Source organism: Tiliqua scincoides, chromosome 2, assembly GCF_035046505.1.
Source record: "Tiliqua scincoides isolate rTilSci1 chromosome 2, rTilSci1.hap2, whole genome shotgun sequence".
Taxonomy (NCBI): Eukaryota; Metazoa; Chordata; class Lepidosauria; order Squamata; family Scincidae; genus Tiliqua; species Tiliqua scincoides.
The window spans coordinates 201,407,559-201,416,795 of record NC_089822.1 but is presented as its reverse complement, the minus strand read 5'-3'; the positions used below and the strand labels follow the sequence as shown (position 1 = coordinate 201,416,795).

General features: G+C 52.7%; 1 protein-coding gene across 3 annotated transcripts; it reads left to right on the top strand.

The window, feature by feature from the left end:
• The first annotated feature begins 754 nt into the window (after window positions 1-754).
• PRR7 (proline rich 7, synaptic) lies at window positions 755-9,027 on the top strand. 3 transcript variants are annotated; one of them, XM_066616709.1, is made up of 3 exons: window positions 755-1,321; window positions 6,795-7,787; window positions 8,302-9,027. In XM_066616709.1, exons 2-3 carry the CDS (start codon window positions 7,457-7,459, stop codon window positions 8,688-8,690), a joined length of 720 nt encoding a protein of 239 aa, XP_066472806.1. In that variant the 5' UTR covers window positions 755-1,321; window positions 6,795-7,456; the 3' UTR covers window positions 8,691-9,027. The 3 variants fall into 3 exon arrangements, with proteins under 3 accessions (XP_066472806.1, XP_066472808.1, XP_066472807.1); XM_066616711.1 differs by lacking the exon at window positions 755-1,321 and adding an exon at window positions 3,056-3,139; XM_066616710.1 differs by lacking the exon at window positions 755-1,321 and having other exon boundaries at window positions 6,640-7,787.
• Window positions 9,028-9,237: the final 210 nt, after the last annotated feature.

Sequence of the window (9,237 nt, the reverse complement as noted above, 5' to 3'; positions counted from 1 at the left end):
AAATGTCCCCTATTTGCCAGCCCCAGCATTGTATGTGATGATAGTAATGATAGTTCAGGGACAGCACAGATTTGGTCCTGGGGCTTGCCCAATCTGATTATGACTACCTTGCACCATTTTCAAGAGCGATCCAGCTGCCCTACATGTTGCCATTGACTGAGCTCTTTGGAGGGTTCCCTGCCAGACATCTGCTTGGGTAAGGCTATACCACATTAAGGGCCACATTCTCCTATCCAACTTTCCCTGCAGTGAGGCAGCCGCAATGCAGCCCTGAGGTAAGGGAACAGATGTCCCCTTACCTTGAGGAGGCCTTCTTGATTAGTCCCCCACCGCAGGATGCAGCACATGCCCCCTTAGGGCTGGAAAGTTGGACAGGATCGGGCCCTAGGACCATCTGTCCATGGGAGGTCTCCAAATCCTAGCAGGCGAGCTCCAGCCCAGGGGGCAGGCTGGAGGTCTTCTCAGCCCCACTCCTATGCACCAGGAGCGAACCTAGGAATAGATCTGCTCTTGCGTCTGTGTGTAGGCTGGCGGTGAGGGGAGGCTATGAATCAAGGCCTCGGCTCCCTCTTTGGGACTATTCTTGGCTCGGAAAGCGTGGAGGGATTTCTGGCGGGGGGGGGGCGGCCGGGACCAGGCAGGCCTCCGGGAGGCTCAGCCGGGCCGGGCTCTCCCTTCCCGCGCCCCCTTCCCGCTCTCGCCCTGACGCGCTGTCCCGTGCTGAGGCTGCCCTGTGACGTCGAGGGGCGAGAGACCCGCCCGGATCGAAAGGACGGCAAGGGAGCCAGGCTGAGCTGAGCCTGGCAGGAAATTCCACCGGGAGGAGCAGCCCAACCACCCCGCTCCGGGAGGGGGCGGTCCACGGCCGCGGGGTGCTCCCAGGGAAGCACCACCGTCCGGGCAGGCGCCGAGCGAGCCCCCGAAGTGGGCAAGGAGAGGCTGCCGCCGCCGCCGCCGCCGCCGGAGGGAGGAGCCAGAAGGCGGGGCCGGCACAGAGCGAGCGAGCGAGCGAGGCAGCAGCGAGAGCGCCAGGGAGAAACGCGTGAGCCTCGCCGCGGAGAAGACAAAGGGAGCGCCGGCACCGCCCGCGTGGAGGCCGCGGCGTCGGGCAATGGGCAAGGCGGCGGCGGCAGCAGCAGCAGCAGCAGCAGCAGGCGGCCAGCAGGCGGGTGGGGATCGCGCTCCCCCGGCGCCGGCAGAGCGCTCCTAGGCTGCCCCCTTCCGCGCCGGACCGAGAGCTGGGGATGGCTCTGCCGACCGCCGCCGGAGGAGGAGATGGGGCTCCCGCGGGCGCTCCCTGATCTCAGCGCTGGAAGCGACGGTGAGGAGGAGCGAGCCCGGTCCCGGTGAGGCGAGGAGGAGGCGGCGACCAGCCAGGGCTGCGCGCTCAGCTGCTCCACTCCCGCTCTGCTCCTCCACGTGCTGCCGCCGCCCCGTCGGGTGCCGCCTGCAGGAATGGGCTCCCTCTCCCTTCCCCGCAGGCGGGTGGGCGCTTCGTCATCCCCTCCTGTTGCCTGGGCGCCTGGCGGGGCCGGTGCCTGGGGAGAGAGGCGAGCGTGGCGGGCTGGGGGAGCTGATGGTGGACGGGGGAGGGAGGCAGAGAGCACGAGAGGCGTCGGGGCTGGCGCGCGCTCGCTCGCTGCCCGTGTGAACGCGCGCCCGTCTCTGCGCTGGGTGTGTGTTGTCTGTGCGAACGCCTCCTCTCCGCGGCGCACCGTGTTGGGGGCTGCGGCTTAGTCCAGGGTCGGTGCGTGCCCGGGATGTCGACAGGGGGTCGCGGTGGTCTGGACGGGGACTGGCCCTGAGCAGGGAAGAGCTGCCGTAGTAGAAACCCCCCACTCCGAGGATGCTCCGAGCGTCCTCTGAAAAGGTGGTGGAAATGGGGGGGGGGGAGAGAGACCCTCCTTCAGCCCTTTTGGCCTCCCTGGATGCTAGGCAGCATCAGGAGGTTTACTTCATGTTGGGGGTGTTCATGGGAGCACCTGGGTAGGTGAACCACATTCCCTCCCCTGGAAAGAAGAGGGGTTTCCATTTTTAAACTGCCCCCCCTTCCAGGAGTGAGGCAGGTGGGGAGATGGCACCTGAAAGCAGGCCTGCCCTTAGCCCTGGGTTCTCCTTTTTCCATCACATCTTTCTGGGTAGCAGCCTGAGGAAAAGGAGAGCACCTGGCCTGGGATCTAGCTTTCTTTAACCACCGTGCAGTGGGTGCCCTTGTCAAAGATGCCTTGGAAGCAACTCCCCCCCCCCCACCTGGAACAGCTGCCCTCCTCCAACAGGGCCTCATTGGTGCCAGGATGCAGCCCTGAAATCTGCGTTCCAGAGCTGGATCTTGGAAGACGGGGAGTAATAATAAAGAAAAGTGTCTCTGAGCATGTGCAGAACATCCTTTCCCTCACCAACTGCCTCCTAGGAGCAGTACGGGACATAGCTTTCAGGCAAGCTTTAGCCCCAAGTGCCTTTCCTTCTGAGAAATTGAAGTAGCATTGGTTTTTCATCCTAGATGTCTGCCTGGAGCTCCACGCACCCCTCTCCTTTCAGCCTGCAGTGCATCAGACTTACTTGCCTGTGCACAAAGGCTGTTGGTGTGTCATATGCATGGATGAGCAGGGCTGATGTGTGAGGGGAAGTCACAATGAGAGTGATGGGGTGGGGGTGTCATTGTGGGCAGCTGCACAAAAGCAGCATGTAATGGGGTGTATCTGAATACATTGGCTCTTAAAGCAGAATCTCATAAGCCAACAGATGCTCTGGAGGGTCTGCAAACTTTAGTTGTAGGCCACCAGGGATAATCTCAGCTCCTGCTCTGAGTTGATTAATGGGGCTGCTGAAAGCTTGTGTTTTTAAGGTAGGTTGTTAAAGTAGACCAGTCCTCTCATGCACTGCTACTAACTTTTCCCCTTCCGCAGCCAACACAACACACCAATCATTTTTTTCTTATTTCTGTGGATGCAGGCCAAATTCATGCTGAGGAGGAGTTCTTGCCAAGGTGCTAAGTCTTTGCTTTGACATTTATTGTCGTGATTTTGGTACTGGAATCTGCATTGCCCAGCACAGGCGTCGCTGTTGCCTTTTATTTTATGGGGAGGAGGGGAGGCCCTGGATACTCGGTAGAACTCCCAAAGACATTGGAATTGGTGACGTAAGCAAAACCCTCATAACATGTTGCTTTTAAAAAAATCACCCTCATCTTAATTAGTAGGGACCTAAGAACCCTCAAAAATGTTACGTAAAGCACTAGGTTCTTGGAACAATATGGGGAGCAGTGAGATGACTTCAGAGCTTGCTATTTTTCTACCGCATGTATAGATGAATGAGGTTTAGAAAAGCAGTGCCAGCTCTTTCTGCTAGACAGGATCACAAAGTCACAAACTGATTAGAATGCAAATGCTGCTGACCTGATGACTCCAAGTAGCATTGGTACCCCATAGCAGTGCCATTCTGAGGGCTGTGGGTCAGTAGGATCCTGTTTCTGGTTTTCACCATCTGGAGCTGGATCTTTTTGCCCAGTCGATAACTGCAAAGGCTGTAGCCTTTGATAGCTGTGTTGTGTTTTCCCCATGTATAGCAAATATAGCCAGGAAAACCGAAGTCACTCTGTGACCTCTTGTTTCTGGCCAACCTCCAGCAATCTCACAGAGTCAAGGTGGTTCCAGGTGGCGATCTGGCACAGTGTCTTTATCCCAGAGTTCTCTATGCTCTGCTTTTTAGCAAGTGATTGCAGTTTTGGGGTTTAATAGCCCTGAGGAGGACTATATTCTGCACTGTTTTTAAAATTACTGTGAAGCAAAAATTTGCACAACTAACTCAGATTCTACTCCAGGGAAAGCAAAATGTTGTGACTCTTAAACACTGTGCAGATTAAATGACTATCAGGACAGGTCTTACCATTGGGTCAAGGCGACCTTTTACATCCACAGTTCCTCCGCCAATGAGCAAGAGCCTCACTGAAACCCTTCTACGCGACTGCTGAAAATCCTGCTCAGCTCTGACTTTTGAAATCAAGCATTTGTCACATGTTTGCGATCATGTCTCCACAGCCATAAGGGCTAGAAACTTGCTTTTTCCTCCCCTTCAGCTGAGATTCCCAGGAAGCTGAATTTGGTGCCCACTACACTTTCACACTTATGCAGTGTGATCACCGCAGACTTGCTGCTCTTAACTAAGGTTAAACTCTGAGCTCTTAACTAGAGCTCTGAACTCTGTTAATACCAACCGACTTTGTGAAGAGCAAAGAACAATGCTTTGCTCTGTCATGTCCGTCTCTCCTTGCTCTTGGCAGCAAAGTTCTTCCTGAGCTTGCTTGCGTTCAGTGATACTTCCTTGGTAGAACCATTTACTCTGACAGATGTGTTAGAAGATGAGAATAACTGACCCCCATCAGTTAGTATCATTTGGCCTGCATACTTGAATGTGACTATCCGCACGCACACTCCGCATCCAGGCTCTCTCTCTTTTCATCTCTGGTTTATCATCATCAACCAGCTCAGTGTGCTTAAAAATAATAATTCTGTCCATGTTGTAAAAAGGTTGACGTGACGAAAACATCTTATCAAAGTTGTTGAACAAAATCACATTCCTTCTAATTGGGCTCTGGAATACTTTTGGCCTTTTTATTATAGGGATTATCTGAACAAATGGAGAGGACTTGAAGAAACACAAAGATGGCAAAAGTTTTCATTTGAAGCTAAAATTGTTTATTATATAGCCATTGCACAACAGTAGTAGTAGATTGTTTTGGTCTCTCTTCAGGCAGCTGCTCTGTCTCACCTGTGGTGTATCTTATATATGCTGAGCAGCTCTTGTTGGTGTTGATTTGCTCTGTCTCATGAAAAAGCTAGGCAGAAGTTCTACTGGTGGACCAGCAGTCAGTTTCTGATGGAACCAGCTAGTGCCGGCCAAGTGTTGGGATATTTGCAAAGAATGCTGGACTTGGTGGGCCTTGCTCTTATTCCACAAGGCTCTTCTTAAGCATGGGGCATATTTGGAGGCATACCTGTCAAAGCTTAGCTATGCCTTACCTTTTATGAAATCCCAATGTGCTTTGTAAAACACATTGGATTCTAGTAAAAATGAAGGCATTCACCAAGACAGAACTTTGGCTCTGGTGGGAAGGAGGCTTTTTAACCTAATTAGCAGTAAAGGTTGTGGGGAAAACTTGCATTTGATTAGTGCATGACTTGGTGTACTGGGATGGTGGGAAATGCTGGTTGCTGGGATTGGGGAGACAGCAGATGGTAGATGTTTTTGGAGGGTGGTCAGCAAGAAAAAATGTCTGGTCCCATGTGGCAGGCATTGTTGCTAAAATTCCTGCTATTGTGTTTCTCATAGTGGTTTAATCCTAATAAGTGGTTACATTAAACTGCTATTGTTAATTGCCTGACTACATAAGCTAACTCAAAATGATGTGAATGGGGCCTATAAAGATGTCTCTTTTCATAGCTTTTTTAAAAGTTAAAGTCCCACAGCAATGCTGATCATCCATACAGCATTTGCATTAAAGTGGCTTGTACTCAAAGAAAAATAATATCTGCACATTCTGCTTAAGATGTTAGGCTGTGCCTGTGGGATGCTAAAAACTGCAGGAAGCCCAGCAATATAATTTTGTTTCTGAGCTCACAACCAATGACTGCCTTTCAGTGCATGTTCCCTGGACAAATTCTCCATTTTGGTGTGCCTGTGCTCTTGAAACATGGCCAGGGGGCCAGCCAGAATGGAGCTCTGTACATACCCTGTTAAGAAATATGGTGGCCTTGGTATTGGCAGGCATCAGAATTGATAACAAGGAAGACAATATGAGGTAGATGGAGAAGCAACTGATAGTAGGGCTTTTCCAAGTGTCAAACGTTGCTTGAGATCTGGAGATTGTGTTCCATAAGTTGCACTGCAGATAGTACTAAAAGGAAGCTGATGGTCAGTGCCTGTAACTAGGTAGGGGGAGGCAGAAGATGAGCTGAACAAAGCTTAGCAACTTTGCCAGCTATGCCATGTGGAAAGCAGGCTCTCAAGGGCTGAAGTTGTGAGGTGTGTGGGTGGGAGGCTTCTGTGATGGTGATTGCAGAAGAGCAGATGAGTGCAATTGGGCTGCCAGTGCCATCCGGAGACAATGTGAGGTAGAGCTTTGGCACTTGGGTTGGAGCTGCCTTAATTGGCCTTACCCGCGGCAGAACTGGATGTTCTGTGCTTTGCACTGTGTGGTTTTGTTCAGCCCTGCTCCCATAGCTGAGCAGTTGCATGTTAGAAGTTAATTTTCTCATCCTTGCACTCATAATTTTAGTGGCAATAGCTAGGGAGACGTGATCCTTGGACTTGGGTGGAATCCATGTAAAGAACAAGGTGACCATATGCTCACCTGGCTTGTGTGCACAATGTGTGCAACTGCATAAGCACATAAAGCAGTGGCAGTGTGGGCAGCGCTGTGACTATGTGCAAGTGGATGGCTTTTGCCATGTAGCTGCCCTCCCAGTACGTGGTGGCATGTATTGCTGAAGTAACTAGATTGCTTGGTGGGGGGAGGCAACTGGACACCAAATTGAGCAAAAAGCTTTCCCCATTCCTTTCTTCATATTTGCTTGAAACTATGGCTCATGGTAGACTAACGTGTAGTGTTAGTCTGTAGTGTCCGGGGGGAGGGCGTGATGGTGTTTGCAGCTAAGATGTAGCTGTGATCCTCTCTATGAAGCTGGTCACTTTGCTAGTATTTAATGGGGGAAACCTAAAGCATGCAGGGCTTGTTCTGAGAACAGCACTGATGTGGCCCTCCTACACTCAATGGCATTGTCTCTGTCTGTTTGCAGAGGGAGAGTTCCTGTCAGCACTGCTGTTGGCCCCCAAATGCCCTGACCCAGCGATGGGAAAGAGTTGGGCTGGGTGCTGGTGTTACTGGTCGTGTCACCCCAAGTATCCAAGAACGCGAGCACTTGACGAAGAGAGTGCATGCCGTGCCCACGAACCTTCCCAGCACTCTCCCTTCCGCCATTGGGCTCCTTTAGGGGCAAGAACTCCCCCTTCTCTGTGAAAGGCCTAAGTTTGTCCCTGCATCCAGTGAAGTGCTTCCATGGCAACGGCTGCAGAGAGCATGCAGGAGGCTGCGTGACTAGAAGGGGCTGAGCTGCTGTAGCACACAGGCCTGGGCTTACCGTTTTCACTGCCTTGACTGAAGGAGTGCCAGTGGTGGCACCTGGATTGTGGTGTGGCTAAGACAGGGTCCTGGGCCGTGTTCGGAAAAGGTGAGACTATACATGCGAGGAAAGCATAAGGGAGACTTACAGTGCCATCCACATGACTGGGCAACAAGGGAAGCAGAGACAAGTTCATCTGTAGAACTAAGCCTGTTTGGGCCTGTTACAGAAGATCTGGGAGAAAGAGTCCTGGCCCAGCTGGAACTGAAGAAGATCCTTGGTGTCAGAACCTGCTGAGGGAAACCTCTAGGGCCCTCCATCATTTCCTGGGAGTGAAGATGGTGATGTCCCACGGCACCTACACCTTCCTCACCTGCTTTGCTGGTTTCTGGCTTATCTGGGGGCTCATTGTGTTGCTATGTTGCTTCTGCAGCTACCTGCGGCGACGCATGAAAAGGCGGCAGGAGGAGCGGCTGCGAGAGCAGCACCTGCGCACCCTGGAGATGGAGCCCCTGCACTATGAGGGGTATGGGGGACCTCCCTATGGGGGTTCTAACTATGGAGGTGGTTATATGAGAAGTCCACCAGGCATTGCTGTGCCCCACCGACTCCGCATTGAGCCACATCGCCCCCACCTCCCACCTCCAAGGCCTTGGAGCTGCAGGCATGGTAAGTGCACAGAGGTGGCTTTAGTGGGCTCAGTAGAAGGGGTTGTAATGTGGCTGCATAAGTATCTGTATGCATGGTGCTGGCTTGAAATCCAGGATAGATACAGCTGCCCCCAGTGAGCTGAACCGCTTAAGTTCTCAAATGACTACCTGTTCCGTTCTTTGACATTTCACCTCCTTCAGCATGGAGAATGGAGAGGCCCTTAATTATTTTCAAGGCTGGCCTCAACGCTGGCACCAAGCCCCAGCAGAGTGTCTAGGTGCTTCTGTAAGAAGGCGGCAGGGTAGGAAGTCTCAGGCTTCCACTCTAGTGGAGAGCAGCTAGAGTCCCACCCTCTCTTGAGTTTGTTTGCTAATGAGTCATGGTAGTGCAGCTTCTGGAGTCCCCCTCCACACTTTGCTTGGGAGGAGCAGCCAGAGAAGAATATTACTTGGGCCCCAGAAAGGTGGGTATAGCGAAAACAACACTATATGAGTTAAAAAAAATTCAACAGCTGCAATTCCTTTACTTGCAGAACCAGATCCATCAAAACCTCCTTGCTATGAGGAAGCCGTTCTGATGGCGGAGCCCCCACCACCTTACAGCGAAGTGCTGACAGACACACGGGGCTTGTACCGCAAGATCAACACCCCGTTCCTGAGTCATGAGCCACCAGAGAAACAGGAGCAGCCACCCAGCTATAAGCCGCTTTTCCTGGACCGGGGCTATGGCTCAGCCCTTCATCTGCCAAGCTCTGCCAGCCGGGGTTCCACCTGCACCAACCTCTACCTGGAGTCAGAGCACTCGCAGCGCATCTTCCCCAGCTGGACAGATTCAGAACTCAGCACCAGAGACAGCTACGAGCCTGGGCCCTGGCACCTGCCTGTCTCGATGCCTTTGTTTGGCAGGACTACGGCAGTTTAGTATGCCGTGCCACCGCCTGGGCCGGACTATGGCTGCAGCGCAGAAGCTGTATCCTAGCAGCCTCTTCTCTTGGGCTAGGGGAGGCGCCAAGCCCCTTTGTCCAAGCCTTCCAGCCATGTCTGGGCCACAGGCCTTCGCAGTGCAACGATCAGTTGCTATTGACCTCCTGGCCAGGTTGAGATAGGGGCTGGTCTCCCCGTCTCGCCCACTCCCTTTTTTCTGGGCCCTCTACCGGCTCTGTTGGTGCTGACTGCAAGGGGGTTTCTGGCTTGGCCTAAACTTTGTTTCCTATTTTTGTTTGTTACATTTTGACAATAATAAAGTTTGTGGAACCTGATTTACTACAAACGTGGTACTAGGTGGTGTGTCTGTGATGAGTCTGCACACAAGAAGGGGGAGTGTGTGCTGTGCTTTTTAAGAGTGCCCATCTACTGTGTCAGGAAGCGGGGCAACTTCACACCTAGTCCCACAGAAGATGGGACTGAATTCCCTGCTGCCTCTTGGCAGGCAGCATGCTCTCGGAATGCTTTCCTTTGTTACCAGCTCC

Coding starts and splice junctions, on each gene's coding strand:
- PRR7 (XM_066616709.1), top strand. CDS start 7,457: ATGGTGATGTCCCACGGCACCTACACCTTCCTCACCTGCTTTGCTGGT. Junction 7,788..8,301: donor GCCTTGGAGCTGCAGGCATG/GTAAGTGCACAG, acceptor CTTTACTTGCAG/AACCAGATCCATCAAAACCT.